At 41.5% G+C, this 18,048-nt stretch overlaps 1 protein-coding gene across 5 annotated transcripts in view; it reads right to left on the bottom strand.

Moving 5' to 3' along the window:
- The window catches only part of EGFR (epidermal growth factor receptor), a 152,556-nt gene that overhangs the window by 36,886 nt on the left and 97,622 nt on the right, over nt 1-18,048 (bottom strand). For all 5 annotated transcript variants that reach the window (XM_064419560.1, XM_064419553.1, XM_064419567.1 and 2 more), the window contains 5 exons: nt 6,675-6,826; nt 5,027-5,213; nt 4,244-4,378; nt 2,413-2,481; nt 121-239 (listed from right to left, as the gene is read on the bottom strand). In XM_064419560.1, coding sequence (XP_064275630.1) covers nt 121-239; nt 2,413-2,481; nt 4,244-4,378; nt 5,027-5,213; nt 6,675-6,826 — 662 coding nt within the window. The remainder of the gene's footprint in view (nt 1-120; nt 240-2,412; nt 2,482-4,243; nt 4,379-5,026; nt 5,214-6,674; nt 6,827-18,048) is intronic.

Raw genomic sequence — 18,048 nt, 5'->3', positions numbered from 1 at the left:
CAGGTCAGCATCCCTCAGGATGCCTTCTGGGGCTGAAGAAGTCTAGAGGACATGCAGCTGAAAGCCCTGCTCGCCGTGTCAGGGCCTGAAGCCATTGTGGTGGTGGTGCAGCATCCTTACCAGGCAGTCACTCTCCCGAGGCCCGGTGCACCCCGCGGCACACTGGTTATGGCAGCAGTCGCTGGGCACCTTTCCCCTGCACCGCCCAGAGCACTGCTGAGCACAGATGACTTTTGTTACTGGAAGATACAAGAACAAATGAAAAACATCAGCTGTATTTGCTGTAATGAGATCAAGAAATATGGAGAAAAGGTCTGGTGCAGGTTCTGTGCTAGATTTTCCTCATGGGACGTTCTGTCCTCATTTAAGGCCAAAGTTTGGGAGGGGTGAGAGGAGTGTGGGTGGTGGTAAGAAGGGGTCATGTTCAGCCTGTAATTATCTTGGCTCTTATGAGGTGCTAAGAACTCTGATCCCAGCCAGGAAATATGTCCTGCTTAGAAAGAACAACCCTGTTGCACCAATGCCTAGACCAAGAAAAACTCTGTGACAGTCATTGCATCTTATAGCTGGGCGACAGAGACATGGAGACATCTGTCTCCATTTCATTGAGAAAATTTACTATTATAGTGCTAACTTTGGGAAAAACAATGTGACAGAATTGCCATACTATAACTGGAAACTGTGCATTGTAGGTGTGGTGCTGTAAAATATCCCTTTAAAGCACTAAAATGTTTCCAAAATTTGCAGGGATAGGGAGACTCACTCAGCAAGCAGATTTCATATGCACATTGAATTATTTTTCTTTAATGTTCAAATCCTTGGCCAAATTTTATCTTCATTACACAACTCCCTCAGGGTTTGCACCAGTGCAACAACCCAAAGGAAGGAACTGGCCCTGGTCCAGCTTTTTGCAGGGAAGCAAAAACTGCCTGCAACATTTTGTTGAGAATTGGGAAAGCTTCTCCATTTGAATATCAAAGCAGAGAAAAGGATAATCAGAACAATTTTTTAAAAATGGCTACCATGTTTTTGTACCAGATACCCAAAACGGGATTGTTTTGTTCTCTAAAAAAAACCCACAAAACTGATCCACGAAGTCTGGCATAAGGTGCCAGAAGAACCTGATGGCTACTCTGCTTCATACAGCATCCTGAGCGTTTCAGCTGTGCACTGTGGTAACTGTTATCAACTTCACAGTTGGCACAAATGAGTAGCAATATTATCAGAAATTCCTGTAAGTCTGAAAACCATGGTTGTTAATTAACATAATATTATTTCAAAAAATGGACAGCTACAGGGTATACAACAGTGATTTTTCAAAATCATATATTCTTTTTCTATTACACAGTTCTGTATCCAAACTGTATTACTTTATTTTTTCTTGTAGACCTGTAAGTAAGGTAATACATTTTCAAGGAAACAGATTATTTCCACAGTATGTATTAGCTTCTCTGATAGCAGCTCCTCCATTCAACTAGAAATGGGAATAAAAGGCACATTGTTCTACATGAACAGCATTTTGATACAATTTTTTTCATAAGAATTAGCAGGGGAATAAAGCTCCTCATCACTTTGATAACTATTGACTAGAGTTTCCTGCTGGAGACATATATTACATCAAACAATTTTACTTCATACAGATATCCCACATTCATTTCCAGAAGAAAGAGACGTATCCCCCAAACTTTCCCACATATGGAAATGTGGGATACATTTTCAGTTGGCCAGATTCTCAAATGCCTGGAGAGGCGAGCAAGAGCCCGCAAAAGATTTTGTTTCATGCACTCGTCAACCTCCTGATTCCAGCGCGGGTTTGTAAATGCTGGAAGCTTGCAGGGCTGAGACCTGAGATTTCGCAAGCTCCTGGGACAGCTGTGCAGCCTCAGCTGCAGGAACCGACCCAGGAAGGGCTTTGTATGCACAGCCACTGTCCACCCCGAGAGCCAAACTGACAAAAGCTGAAGCTTACACTAAGTGAAGACAGGAAGGGTATATGCTCCTCTTTCCTCAAGCTCTAAGTCACACAAATTTGGATTGATATTTGCAGACAAAAAACTTAGGTTCAGGTGACTATTTGCAATGGAAAACTGAATGTAGGATGTTGCTTCCATTTGCATGATTACTAGATCCGCAGTTTCCCACCAAACTTTTCGCAAAACAAAACCCAGTGTATTTCCTCACTTTTTAAAGGAAAAAAAAAAAAGCAGTGAAACTAATTACCTCCTCAACCTTTACTTTAGGAAAAATAAACTGTTGCAAAATCTCACGCACTTGTAAATGGATGTTTCTCCTTCTCTCTTAGTATCAAGGAAGCCTCCTACTTGCATAATTACGGTTAGTTTTTCAGTAGACAGAAATGTAGTATGTGTGTTAGAGCACACAAGCTATTTCTTAACTAATCTGCAGGCTTACATGTCTGGCAGTTTTGTTCACCAGGACCCCAGCAGTGGTCTTCTGTACAGTTCTGATGGCATTTGGGACCTAAAACACAAGAGAGAGTATAATATTCTGTAATGAAGAAAATAACAAGGTACCATGAACAACAGAAAACAATGACTTGAGATTTCCTTCCTGATAAACCAGGATAGGAAGCACCTACATAACAGTGCTCAAAAAATTTGAGAGCTGAATTCATTATCCTTTGTTCACCTCTGCTTTGTTCACCTCTGCTTTCCTACGTGCAGCTCTCCACCTCCACACCTTTGAGCAAGCGAGCACAATACCCAGCCAGTCTAGCTTACGAAAGAGGCATATTTTTCCCAGGAACAAGGAATCTCAGCTACTGCCCGGCTGGCCCTTCTGCTGGGGTTTTCATGCAATGGCAAGTCACCACTGGCTTGAATTCAGGCATGTACCAGCTGCTCACTACAGGCCACATGTAAATCAGTGTTTCTGAACCAGGCAGTTCTAAAAAGAAAACAAATCCAACTGGATTCACAGGCAAGTGCCAGCTACTCTGACCACAAAGCAATTTGACTTGTCTGCTTTGTGCCCTCCTCCCATGCTCTGCCAAAAATACTCCTTGTGCAGGACTATGCTGCAGATGGATGATTAATGGAGAAGTGGGCAGGATGGACAGACACCTTGCCTGACCTCGAGGGTTCAGTGCTGGGTTCTTTCCCATTCTTCCCTCCTTGCTCTATTCTTCTTCTTTCTCTTACTGACAAGCAAAGTCCCAGAGAAACAACTTATTTTAGAGTATGGGATCATTATTAATGCTTTAAAAGGCTGTCTTAGCAGATTAATGTGGAATTCACTACATTTAAAAGACATTTCTTACTCAAATGTTTCTTCCCACTAACAGCATGTGATTCTCCTTCCCTCCGTCAGCCATCAAATAGCTGAACAAATGCCAATAGTTGTCCAAGAGTTGATTGATTTGGTGTAGGACCAAAGAACTTTATTTTTTTTAAGTTGAAAAGTTAAAGGTTAACATTTCTGTGGTGTTCAGAGCCAAACTCCTGTGCTGACATGTATAGTTTGCAACTCCTTGATTACGCCAGGGCTCCATAGAAAAATAAGTCAACACAGAAGTTGGCTATTAGCTCTCAGGCAATTATGCAACTGGAAGAAGATAAAGAAAATATGTTTTCCTGCCAATTTATAATGCCAGAAATGAAATGCTCAGAAATGAAAATAAACCCTCCTTTCTGTGAAACGACTGGGGATTTTACGAGGGACTCGTAAGGCTGAAGGATTAGCTTGAGTCTGCTCTAAGCATATGCTGTACAAACTTTTAAATATCCCCTCATCTCCCTGTTGATCTTAAGTGTCAGATTTATCCACCTGTTTATTAATACTTTTGCCAGGGTAATCTGTGCAGCCCAAAACAGGAGAATTTTATGGCATTACTTGGGCCTTAGCTCTAAAAAGGCTTCAAGTAACTCCATTAAGCTAACCATATGGTTTTTCTAGACCAGGGCCTTACAATTTAAACAGAAGATTGCTAGAAAGCAAATGAATGCATATTTTTCTGCGCTGAGCACATATGCATGGTATTGTCTTAAATCAAGAGGAACATTCCCAAGAACTTTGCCGAGCTATGAGTTAAGGACCTAACTGTAATGAAAAATTATGTCTTAGGCCAATGGTGCAGAAATGAAAGCACTTCTCTTGGAACAGAGCTGGGTGGCCTTCATTAGAAATTGTTGGACCAGGAACCCACTGCATGAAAGATGGGCTGTTCATTTTACTCTCTGAAATGGAGAGGGACACATAGCACTTTTCCTAAGTTAATACTCACAAGAAGACAGGTTGCTTGCAAATTCAAGCACTGTTGGAGGTTTCTTGCTTGTGTCGATGATGTCATTCCAAAGAACAGTATCCATGTTGCACAGTTTGGGGTTGTTGCTGATTTTAACACCTCCATTAAGAATTTCTGTTAAAGAAAAAAAAAATTAATTGCTAAGTGAAGCAAATCCCTTATTTGCCCCAGAGACAATCCCCAAAATGTCTCTGATCTAAGTAAACAGAAATAAGTTACATCTTTCTCCACCTCAGTCACATGATACTGAGAGAAAGGAACAATCTGCAGGGCATCAGCACTCCTTACAGTGTAACCAACACCTGGATCAGAATGACAGTCAGCTTTTCTCAGATGCCACCAACATGCCACTATGTGCAGTCTTCTGCCTGGTGCCACCTCTGGGGCCCACAGTGGTCAGCAGAGTAGGCACTGCTGGTGTGCCCAGCCAGAGACCACATGAGACACACATATTGCCAATTACCACAGGGATCTAACAGAAAATATCAATATGTATGCACTGGAATCAAGTAATACCAAATAACAAATGGATGCTTCTTTGCCAGTTTCGGGAACAAAGATGAATCTTGATGAGTTTTCTTTGTCTTTTGCAGAAGACGGGCTAGCAGGAAAGCAATTAGAAAACTACATTCAGATCCTTGCTCTTAAAGCTGATTTTGATGGCCTATGACTTTGAGAGGCAATCTCCAATAGATCTTGACACCAATAAACTGACAGTGAAGTTGGCTTTAGAGGTGCCTCCACTTCTTGCCCGTGTCTCACCTGAAAGCCGCTTCATTGGCAACTGTCGGAGTCCCTGTGTTTTATTCATGTGGTAGTTGGATAAAACAGCCAGGGCGTAAGAGTTGTCATACAGCACATTGCCTCGGATGATCTGAAGGTTTTCGAGGGGAATGACATCCACCATGTTAAGGGCGATGAGCACATAGCCTGCAACCTCCTGTATTGTCTGAGAGAGAAACAGAAGAAACAAGGTGCTTAATTCATAGTACTCTTCAATAATGGCTTTCCTCCTCCAACTCCTCCAATCCACCATCTTTCAATTTTAAGGGATAAGAGACCACCTAAACTCACTAAAAATAAATAAATCCAAGAAGAAAAAGTGACTATATACAAAACCTTCATAGTTAAGCATGTATAAACTCACCCTTTCAGCAGTGACCAGGGGGTCATTCCATAGGTCCATCATACCCCTGGTTCTGTCCCCAAGTAAGGATACGTGGGGCTGACTAGGAGATGCAGGGAAAGGGGCAAGGGCATTTGATGTATGAAATGACTAAGTGTGATGCTTTCCATAAATACTTTTCTAGTGTTGAGCAACTGGCAGTACACAGATACCACCTGATTCAGGCTTTTACATGTGCCTCTTCCCATGCTCATCAGAGGGGAAGAATAGGCAACCTTCTCCTTCTTAAATATATATCTTTACAGGATAAAAAGACAAGTGAAGTACTGTTCCTGCATGTTGGTTTATTCCTGTCTTGCACTGTGAAACATATGCATTTCTATCCCCTACAAAAATCACTGTAAATGATAAGAATATTTTCCTTTTCTATGAAGACTACCAGTAAATTTTCAAGAGACTTGTTACATTCCTTGGAACCCTGAGATCCCTGATCAGGTTGTGTTTGGGAAAGAAGAATGGCAACACCATCATATTTGTAACCCATATGTTCAGACCAGATTTTTTGATATTGCTTGTTGCTTGCTGGTGGAGAACCTGGAGGTCCCCATGTCACCCATGGCTCCTCCCCATGCTGTGGCTGTATTTTAACATCCCTCCTCTGTTCACTCCCTCCTCAGCTTGCCTTAATTTGCCCATGAACTTGTGCACAAAACAAATGTTGAGATGGGAGTAGTCCATGTGTCAATCACAGGGGATTATCTTCAAGATCACTTCAAGAATCCATGTGGGAAGTTATTGCGCAGGACTTGCCTGCCTGCTGAGGGTGTGAGCACTTCAGGCTGGAGAAGGACTCACCACCATGGCAGGGGAAGAGATCGCAGTGTGGAGGGCAGGGAAAAGGCCTCCACACTTCACAGTCTGCCATTTGCAGTGTGCTTTGCTTTGCCCAACAGCACCACAAAGCCTTTTGCTCTCTGAGAAGTGAGGTAATAGGTAAGAATGTAATTCTAATTACAAATGAGAAGAAACCCATCTGCATGGCACCCAGCACAGGCTGGCAAGTGCTTGAAAAGCTATTTCTCAAAGTACCTGACTTTTTTAGTAGGGTCGAGCACATCCTGCAGCCTACAGGTATGCTTAGACTGTAGGCTGCGATTTCTCTGACCTTAGCTAGCTATGTTTTTGGATCACCACAGAATTTTATCAGCAGCTCAACCTTTGCACTTAAAAAATGGAGTAGGATGTTTTGTAGCAGAGAAGGCCCCATTGGTCATGAACACTGACCTTCAGGAAAGAGAGGTCACGATTGTGCTCCACATATGTAATCTCCAGGTTGCTGAGTACCACCTCGCAATTGTTGTACATCCTCTGCAGGCTGGTGAAATGGTCTTCCACATGTCCCAGCTGGGTCAGCTTGTTATTTGTCCCTTGACAAACTGTGGAGGAAAGGAGAAAGCTCCATCAAGGAAAGGAAAAATAACTACAGGGCAAAGACTTGTTGCTCACTTATCTTTAAAAGCACCACAGTAAGTTAAGCATCAGCTTCATATGAAACTAGAATATTATCTGTCATGACCCCAATGGCAATAGTGTAGGAATATGCCGTGTTTCCCAGGGACAGAGATGTACCAGAATTTAGAGTTGGAATAACCATCCATCACTTTCTGTTATAGATAAGCTCTAATATGAGCCTTTTGTACATAGGCAGCACTAAGTTTTCTGCATCACAGACATAACTCAGTTCCTGAAGAGAGGACATTCATACAGTTCCACTGAACACTACTGAAACTGGCATGCTGCCAGGTATCACCAAAGGTGATTTTCCTGAGGACCTATTTTACATTACTTTCAGGGGCATTGGGTCTTCTTGTAAGCTCAGAGGGAGGAAAGGGAACTTCCTAAAGGACCCCTTAAGCTACATATTCAGGTTTTAAGGTCTAACTGAACCTCCAGGGCTTACACATTTCTTGCCACTCTGACATTTTGGGAGTATGACAGATTCAGGAGATTTTCTGGCATATTCATCTTTGGCACTCAAATCCACTTCTGCCTGGTGGGGAAGGAAGAGGTGTCACACAGAGCACCAGTGAGATTCCAAATATTTATAACAGCACAATGGAAAAATTAATCCCCTCCTGAAATTATATTACTGTGCTTTATTAAATCTAGAGGAACTGGAAAAAAGTTACCAACATTGTAGTTGATTGCAATGAGTGAGCAAAATTCAAACTTGCTCTGAAGAAAAACACCAGACACAACCCTGAAAAAATTTGTACTCATACAGTTATTCCCTGTGCTATCCCTACAGGGGTCAAATGAACATATCTCTCAGTTATGCTAATACACAGCAAAGGAGAATTATATAGAAGACAATGTGGTAAAAAACTTCACAACCCCTTCCAGAGGCTCCTTCAGCTCCACTTTGCTCTTTGGTGGGAGCAAAAGGAGGCTGTTATCTCATTGTGTGCATAATGCAACCCCAGCCTGACTGCACAGCTTTCCATATTGAAAGAATTATATTCTTTTAACTTGGAGAAATGAATACAAGAAACGGTACTTTTGTAGAGCCATAATTCACAGAAGCACCAATCACAAACTGGGGTGCTGCAAAGCAAATAACAAAGACTCTTGACAAAGCTGGAAATATGTTTCAGTTCTAGTAACAAAAGACAACACCTGTTGAAGATTTACCGAACAACTGATGCTTTATTAGTAGGAAAAACAACATAATGACAGTGATAAAAACACGCTTACCAATCATCAAAACTATTCACTGAACATGTGGTACTTCTCAGTACAATCATCAGCATTAGGAGTTACAGTGATAACAGATTAAATACTCTGGACCATCTTTAAAGCAAGGCTGTTCATTCACATTCCTCAGTTCTTTCTCATTATATATCTAGTGAAACATTACAGTGTTTGGAATCAGAGCGACAACTGCTGGTAAATGGGAACACTGTGACAGGCTCTGAGTACATCATCTAAGCTGCTTGACCCTTTTTATATATTTTGAATTTCTGAATTTCTTAACACTTACTTTAAAAATTCTAAGTGGGATTTTCTGTTTTAGTTTCTGTTCCAGTTTCAAACTTAACTGTTGCATTGTGTTCGTACTTCAAATCTGTATTTGATGTGTGCTTCAAGTACAAGGACCACAAATTATCAGAGTCATGGGTAGGTTTTTATTCTGCGGAGTGGTCACATTTTGAAAGTTAGAAATGCTGTCATATGGCTAATCTGGTCTGGAATATATGTTGCTGTTGGGGACAGGGATGAAGAGTCTTTGAACTGACTGGAAAAGTCAAGGAGTCATCCCAGAGGGCATCTGGCATTTTAAGCAATATTATCCTACAGCCAAGGAAAAACCAGTAATTACATATTCTCAGACTGTTCAAACCCTCAGCTTGGATGCTCAGTTTAGGCATCTCATATTTGATCTTTAGAATAGTGTGATTTTGGAGAGCACTCCAACACAGTGCAGGAACAGGTGCACTTTAGCCTGCTCACAGAAATTAAAACATATAAGTCATCCTGCTGTGGTCTTCAGGGTCCCCAAATGTGCCTGATGCACTAGGGGCATCTCTGAGGTTACCAGCAAAGATCTGCCCCAACACTCAAGACAGGCCCAATGCAAAAGCTGCAGTGTTTATGCTTCATCTGAACCAAAGGACAACTGGAAGGAGGAGCTTTCCCTGGTGGCATCCTCCTGGCGACCCGTGCCCTCGACCGACTATGCAGATCATAGAGTAAAACAGCCCAGCTTGCTGAAACAACCCCTAAGACAAACTGCATTCATTTGAATGTGCTTCTCTTGGGATCAGACAAGTGTTGGAGCACTGAACTTGGGCCAGCTGTCTTGAGAAAGACAGACTTTTTCACTGCTTACTAAGTCAAGATTGAGGCAGCAGTCAGAGGGCATGGTTACTCTTGCACTTCTCCCTCTCCCACTCCTATGGGACCTCTCAGGGAACCATGCCAAAGAGTTAATCCAAACTACAAATTATATAGGACAATAAATAAATAATTGGACAGAGGGTATTTTAGCTCAGGAAAGCTTGTTGATTTGGTTCACCATAGTGCTCCATGCATTGGAAACAGCTCAGAAGACAGTAAGGAGGCAGAATAAAATAGCCAAGAGAAAGATCTTCCCTGCTTGTGAAGCTTCAGAGGGAAACCCAAACACAACAAGCTCTGAAAGGGCTTCAGCTTGGTTCCCCAGGACCTCCTTTCTTCCCTTGTACTGTGAGCAGAGAGCACTTAGGTGGTTCTCTACCAAAAATGTTTTAAGCTACATGCAAAACCACTGGTCCCCTCATCACATCCTCCATCCAGTAAAGAGTAGCTGTAGATGAGATGTTAGTTACAATCTACAGAGCGGAATAAAGAGGGCTGCTTCTGTTAATGTGGCTGTCAGAGTATCAGCCAGAACACCTCAGTGCAGCTTTCTCCCTCATGCACAAATTTTTGATTGCTCTAAGAGATATACGGGATCTAAGTACATCCACAAAGTGGACTTCATCACACCAGTATTTACCAAGTGAGAACCTGAGTCATAAGCAGTATATGCTGAGCAAATAAAACCCAAATCAAACAAAACAAGGTAAATCCCTGCAGCAGTATTACCAAGCTCAGGCAACAGTGCAGAATAATTTTCCAACTAGAACATTTCAAAAGAAAATAAAATGGCCTGCTTGTATCTGATGAGTAACACCATTCCTGCAATTTCTTTGCTTATGGAAACTGTTCTAAAAAGATACATGCTATAATTATCTGTATATAATTCACAGTGTGAATGCCACTCTGGCCAGAGTCTAAAGCGCAGACAATGAGGTGTTTGCCTTGCTCTACGGAGTTTTAAGTGGGACGTGCATACTGGAGTGGATGGAATTTATTACGATTTAACCTCTATTGAACTCAACCTACTTGTCCTCTAAAGGACAGATTCTGATGCCACATGTAATACATTCATCATGTAATTTTGTTTCAGTGTGTAGCAAAGCCAGCACTATCCAGGTTTAGGAGACAGTGGTGGGCATGGATACTTGCATGGTACTGCTGGAGGTTATGGCAGCATGTACCGTATAATATATGTTCTGTGTGAACACTTACACATTTTAGCTAAAAGGGAGAGTAAAACATTTAGGGTGAGAACATTCCTGACCAGTAGAAAAGCCAAGATCCAGAACTGAACTTCAGGGTATGGGCTGATCCCTGAAAAACGAAAGCTTTGCTTTTATCTGTGATGTTAATATAATAAAAACACAACTGGTCTGGAAAGTTTTGACACAGAGGGCACATCCCAAGAGGCTGCTGTCTGTGGCAGTGCTGCATGCTGGGAGTGCAGGGTTCTTCTATCCCATCCAGGGTGATCTGCTGGGCCCTTAGTGCCCCAGCCACCACTTGTATTGCAGGGGGGCAACCCAGAATTCTGCAGGGCAGCATCATGGGATTACTACCATGAAGCATTTAAATTATATGTGATATAGATTTTAGCCCATACGCTGCAATTCCGAAATGCCAAAGTGATGTTGATCTTGAATCAGCTGCAGCATTACCTCAACAGGCAGCCTAAAAAAAAATTAGATATTGCTGAAACGACCCATATGTAGGTGCTGTATAAGGCATGAGCAATCAAAGGGCTCAGGAAAGAGGCACACTATACTGACAAATGAAAAGTGCAGGGTTGGCTGTCCTGGCTACTAAAAGCTTCTGTGTGTCCACAGACATGTTTGTTCCTCCCCTTCTCTGCCTTAAACTTGGAGTATTTCTAGGTGATGCAAACTGGTTCACCCACTGCAACCCTTTGCTCCTTGGCCCCTTTTTTCTTGTGCAGCCTCAAGTAGTAGCATGAAACCAAAGCATTTTCTAAAAGGCATTTTCCCCAAGTGATGGTAGGGAGACAGAGGGGGCATCCATACTGCTGTAATGCTAAGCGACAATATTTTCCCAAATCCATACAAGCTCAGATTAAACAAAATGGTCCCTGCAGCAATTGCACTGATACAAGTAAAATCTGTTTTCATCTTTTCCCCAGAAAATTTCTGATTACTGAAGTCCCAAGCCTGTCATGCATATTTGCTCCAGACTTGAGAAAAACTCCAGAGAATGCTTTGAAACCAAATTATCACCAATCCCCAAATCACCCTCTGTTTCTATCCATGCTTAGCCTGTGTTAGTCTCCCTTCAGCTCTGATAGACACATCAAATAGTAACTCACAAAGGCAATTTCAGATATATGCAAGTCCATTTCCATGCTTCATGTGTCACTTACAACTATATATGCCCTAGTATGATAAATTTATGTACTTTTGCATGTTTTCTAGCCATTACTGACAATAACACAAAACTTGTAGATAAGAGATATTTGTTTAATCTGACAGTGCATTTATAAATGTTCCTCTCCTCACTTGTTGGCAATAATTTAACTTCTGATTGTTTTTAGGTACTTAGGGAAGAGCAGTACCTTGCTGGGTGCTTGGTTGTGATGCAAAGCTGCCACTGAATGCCTGGGGAGATAATGCTACTACTGGGTGTGCTATCATCAGTGCTGCCCACACCCAATACACCTTCATCAGCATGGGGGAAAATACCTTCCAAGTGAACTGGAATAACTTTAAAGGAAATACTGCTCAATTTGGGTCTGTATGAGCAATCACACCATCCCAACCCTTGCTTCTTGTATCCCCATGGTCACTCCTGCACAACAGAGGGGATCCTGGCCATAGACTGCATCTCCATGACTTTTCCTGGGGGAAAAACTGTTTCCCCTTTATGAAGACCTTCATCTAATAGGCACTCTGAAATGAAATGAAGATGCTTGCCATTTAAGCATAAATATGTACATCGGCTCTAAGGGCAGGTTCTCTATATCAGGTATTTTTTTAGCCACTTTCAAAGCATACCCTTAAAGCTATCAAATGGATCCACATAACGTGCAGTGGAAACCAGCAAAGTGCAGCTTACTGGCTGTCAAATGATCAAAATAATTATATTTAAGCTTACAACAAAGTACTAGAACAGACAGGACATTTGTCATCATGATTAACCTATTAAAAAGAGAAAGAACCATGCAATGTTTTCCCTAAAGAAAACAGGGCATGAAGTATCAGAGGCTGGAATAAGAAAGTGACATTACATTTTATGTAATCAATCACTCACATAGAAGTATTTCATATATTCACACATATTCAGCTCTACAGAGAGAAGGGATGGAGAAATTACCCAGTATTGCTGGGTTGAGTATGTTTACTGAGTATGTTTCACTGAGGAAGAATTTCAAGAGGGAGGAAAGTTCACCGTGACACAAAAGGAAAACCAAATCTGCTGCAGTGTGCCATGGGAAGTTGTGGAAAAGAAAGCTGGGAAGCAGGTGAGCAGTACAAACAGTGCTCACATGCTGGCACACGTTTTTCCCTCGAGAACAGTGTTTGCAAACCCATACAATGCCTAAAAAGTCCAGTTTCAGCTTCATGACAGCAACATTTGGGCACTGGAAATTCTTCCGCAGAAGATAATGATTTTGCACATATCCAAATACTATAATTTAAAACACTGTGAAAAACAACCTCATGTGGCTTTAGCAAGTTCTTGCTCAAACAGTGTGGTTTAGAGTAATGCAGTTGCTGAGATTAATTCCATCTTTTAGGCACACTGGGACCAAAACAATGACACAGCTCTTAAAAATACTTAGATGGAAACTGTAATTGCAAAAATTACCAAAACTAACACCCTAGTGGAGAAAAAGAACATGCCTTGAGGGAAAGCTTTCCCAGATGGTTTCTTATTTCTATTTACTTGACAAAAACAACTTTTCCAGATAAATGTAATTTTAAGTTTCCCTTCCTAACTCAAATTAGGAGTGGAGACCTGCCCTTCAACGTCAAAAGTCACATCCTAAATTGCAAAGGATGGAGGCATCATGACAGATGGTCTGATGCTGGTGAGTGTGATTGCCTGAAAGAACAAATAATCACAGACAAATCAACTTGCTTCTGGATGAAGACCTCACCAAAGTCACAGTGTTTCTGACAATGAAAGATTCAACCTTATTAATTCCTCAGAGTGCTTTTTTCCCTCCCCAATATCATTTACCAATATTTCTATTTTTCTTCTTTGTTGCCATTATTTAATTCTGCATGTATGTTTATTAATCCTCCAGAGATTAAGGCCAGACCAGGATGTGCTGAAATCAGTCTTTCCACTGGCTTCAATGTGAACTGGATGGGGGATTAAATTCTTCTCTTGCTGATACCAGTATAAATTTGGAGCAAGTACATCAACGTGATGGACTAGCCCAGATTTAAGCTTTACCCTCTGAATGTCTTAGGATAAAACTGTTGTTGATACAGATATTTTCTGTAAATATGACCAAAATTTCAAAGAAACAGGAATCGTTTCTACAGTTTGGGGAAAAGTTGATTTCCAAAGGTGAATAATAGATGGGAATTTTGAGAGAGGTTATTTCCATTGAGGTGCTGAAAGATAACCTGAGTTTAGCCCAGTTTTCTTCATATGGTTTTGTCAGTGATCTCTAAGAAGACTTCAAATCACTGCTGAGGATTCCTGCAGATGACACAAGCATTGCTGTTGTTCTAAATAACAAAGAGGGACAGATGACCTGCACAGGCTAGTTTGTAAAATTTAGGAAAATAAGCTCCCTGAACATTACATGAACTATAGCCAAAGGCAAGGTGTTACATCAAAGACTGCAGAACACATATTAGGCAGAAGATGGGGTCCTGGGATGCAGTTGACCTGAAAAAGACTTGGGAATAATATGAGGTGACCAGAGGGAGAAACCACAATCCACTGGGTCCATCAGTGGCAAATTGCTGAAGGAAGGGAGGCAGGCACTGGCATTAATCCCTGGTAGTGCCCCAGCATGCCCCAAGGGTGGTGGCCTCTGCACAGGAGGGCTCTCCTCTCCCTGCAAAGCAGCTGCCAGCTGGGGCAGCTCCTACTCCCACTGGTACCAGGATGTTCCCCTCAGGCTTCACCAAGCTACACTTCAGCCCACGTCCCTGACACATGGCCAGTGATTAGTGCATAAGATTTTGCCTTGACTTTTGCAGGCTATTTATTGAGAATGATGGCTGGAAAGTCAAGCTCCCCAAGATGTCCTCCCCAGCAGCTGGAGTGCTGATGTTGGGGTGTTCTTCCCACTCACACCCTCTGGAGAGGCTGCTACAAAGGTAACTAAGAGCTTGCATGGGGCTTTCTCTTTTGAGCTATTGCTCAAGGTTAAAAGGCCAGGTCGATTACAAGTGCAGTAAGCAGTGAACTTAAATAATGAGTAGTTTATAAATGAATAGTTTATAAATATTAGACACAACACTTAACAAATTTTGTGCAGAAAACCACAGAGGCACCTTCCCCCCACCCCTTTTTAACCATATTTAGAGAAACTCAAACCATACTGACTGTGCTATGTGAAGTCAGCATGGACTCTGAGATCCCCCATGAAGTTTTTCCATGGGAGCCCAACAGTGCAGAGTGATCAGCTTGGCTCTACAAATATATCAGTATCAGGATGGGCAAAGTGATGAGTTCATGCCCTAGCTGCCATTTTTAGACTCATTGCTCCCTACATACAACAGAGCAACTGAAGCTGGATGCTACAGTATGCAAAATGGGGCTCTTCAAGACAAAATGTCAACTGCAGCTTAGACATTCAAGTGGTGTACAGCACAGGAGAACACTGTTGAGTGCTATGAGACTAGGAAAGGAATGAGACATCCACTGAGGAGGAAATTAAGGAGTGGGTGAAAGGCAGAGCTGGTGGTATACTGGTTATGCTGGATGGAAGTTCTGCCATCCTACTTACTTTGGGTCCCCCAAGAGAAAGCATTGTCTATGCCTATGTTTTAGAAGAGTGATCTTCATGCTGTGTGAAATCCACATACTGACCAAAGCACGTTTGTCTTACACTGTACTGTGTGTACCCAAACAAGGCCATGCAAGGGGCAATAGACTCTGGTGTCAGTCCCAGAAGCTCTGTGCACTACAGTGGCTTGTTTCCCCCAAGGTTGGGTCTGCCTATCAGGTAGCACATGCCCTGGCTAAAAGTCCATGGCTGCAGTCTTCCCACCCTCCAGCTTCATATACTAGCACATCTACTATGTTCATAGCAAAAAAAACTGTGTGCATCTGCTGGGCAGAGCTCTGGAGTGTGAGAAGTGCCACACAGCTCCATTCATGTGAAGTTCAGGCCCTGGGAAATGGCTCACAGAAATGAAATGGTTCTCCTGGCATCCATGGTGAAGTTTGTATTGCTGTGTTGCTGCAAGTGGTGTAAACAGTCTGCATAGAGCACAACAGCAAGCAGCCAAGAGACCTCCAACAACGGGCATGGCTCACCAAGTCTTTAATCTGGTGACACATGTCTGGCGGGGCTGTGGCACCTTAAGATCTACACCAAGAGATTTTTGGAAAACAAGTAGATGACAATGGATAAATAAGCCTGTGTTCCATGGTCTAAAAAAACCTTCATTCTTCATTGTTGTTTGTTCTGGCAACATCTATGAAGCAGCAGGATTTTATAGCACAATAAAAAGAAACCGAAGATGTGTGGCCATGAAAATATGGGATCAGTTGCTAGTTACATCAGCACTGAATTGTTTAAAATTGTTTCAAAATGAGTTAACTTGAGAAATGAGAGTTAAAGACATTAAACTGTGCTGTGAACATTTTAGCATGTGGGATTTCTTGAGACACTGCAATTGCATATTTCAATTTGTGCCTTCCAATGAAAAAAGTCATATGTTTTTCTTTATTTAGATTAAATCAAGTCTTGTGTTGAAGTAAGCTGTGGTTCTCATGCACGTATTTTTGAATCCCCCGAGGTGTAAATTCTATGTGAGCACTCACACACTGGCTCAAAAAGGACAACAGAAACCACTTGCAGCTGATTCCAAGAAGAACACTAAAAGCTTGCTATTACAAGCAATATACAACACATCCTTATTTTTTTCACCAGTAAGTATATGATTACACATACACACACACAAACATATATATATTTGTATCTGTAGCTCTCCCAGATAAGAAGACAGACATCTCTAGAGATGCAACATATGTGGACTACTGCTGAAACACAACAGCAACCACACAAGCTTCATCTGCTACCTTGAACTACACTTGCCCACCTCCATGATAACTAGCCATCTACTTCTGTAGAGGTGTGGTTCTGCCCACTGAGGACATGGGAAGTGCTGCCAGCACCCACGGTGAATGCTGCACTGAGCCTCTGGGCCTGCACAGCTGCATCAGTCCCAACACTTCCTCCCAAGCTCATCTACAGCAAGTTCCAGCCTCCTATGGAGTCAAGCTGGAAAGCCACAGGAAGATCTATGCCTCAAAGTTCCCTACGGGACATCTTGTCCCTTAAGAATGAGGTCACCTTCTCGAGCAAGACTAAAACAAGACACAAACTGCAGACAGGATAAGATAAACAGTATTTACTGCTTCAAACAATAAAAGGTACTGTTAAATTACTACTGTAGCAAATGTCCTGTCAACTGACTACAAAGAACAAGTGCAAGCTGATAAAAAGCTTTAAAAGTTTGTTTTCAACAACTGTGCATTCATGGGAATAAATGCTAACAATTACTCTAGGGCTTCCAGATGAAATTTGGATATTTGTGCATGTTGACAAGCAAGCAAGTTAATACACGCTGCTGGGTTTGAAGAGCCTCTGGTAATATTTAAGTTTAAAAGGCATAGCAGAAAAGCATATTAGATGCAAATGAGGATCATCTTCTGATCTTCATTTAAACCTTGACTAAAACTCAGTGGAAAGACTGCTATTGAAATGAATGGGATCTGAATCAAGCATTCATTTCACTTAATTTAACTGTGTTAAATTTAATAAATGAGGTAAATAGACTTTCTACCACCCTTTATTCTGGAAGGAGGAGAACTACAATTACATTTTGAAAGCCCAGCTAAAAAGCCACAAAATGCTTTAACAGCACCTGGGTAAGTTTTGAAGATGAAGAACAATTTATCTTCAAAAGTCTGGGGAAAAATAAAACATTGAATTCAGTCATTGTTACTATAAATCTTGCAAGTTATAGCAAGTGGACTGCTTTTAGAGCTGGTCTTATTTAGCAATAGGAAATCTCAGTCACATTTAATGCCAGAGTTCAGTTCTGTGAAGACCTGTAAACAGGTCTGAACACTACAAAAGGTATTTGAAATGTATTATTACAGTACGTTTCATGAAATTCAAACTCCAAAGAAGTTCCCTCTCCATTTCATGATTTGCATGGTTCCTTCCTCATGTCCTTTCACCATTTTCAGCAAAGCAAAAGCTCCACAGCTTAGTACAGAGCCCAGAAAATCTGCAATCTGAACTCCAGAAATATAATGTAATACTGGATAAACACTCTTAGAGTTCTATGATCATAATATCCATTCATGCAGGTCACAGAGAAAAAATTTCTGAGGTTTGTTTTTTTGGTTGTTTGTAGGTTTTAAAAAAAAGTTTTTGTCCTTGAAAATACTAATAAAACAAATATTGAAAATGGGTAAGTGAAACTTTTTTCTCTGAAATGAACAAAACCTCATGTTTATCAAATAGCTGTGACTGCTATTGACCTGTGTCTTTTTAGGTCAAATTATCATTTCACATGTACTCAGAATTAGGGACTGTTTA

This window comes from Passer domesticus, chromosome 1, assembly GCF_036417665.1.
Source record: "Passer domesticus isolate bPasDom1 chromosome 1, bPasDom1.hap1, whole genome shotgun sequence".
In the NCBI taxonomy this organism is placed as follows: Eukaryota; Metazoa; Chordata; class Aves; order Passeriformes; family Passeridae; genus Passer; species Passer domesticus.
This window is presented reverse-complemented; position numbering and strand designations above follow the sequence as displayed.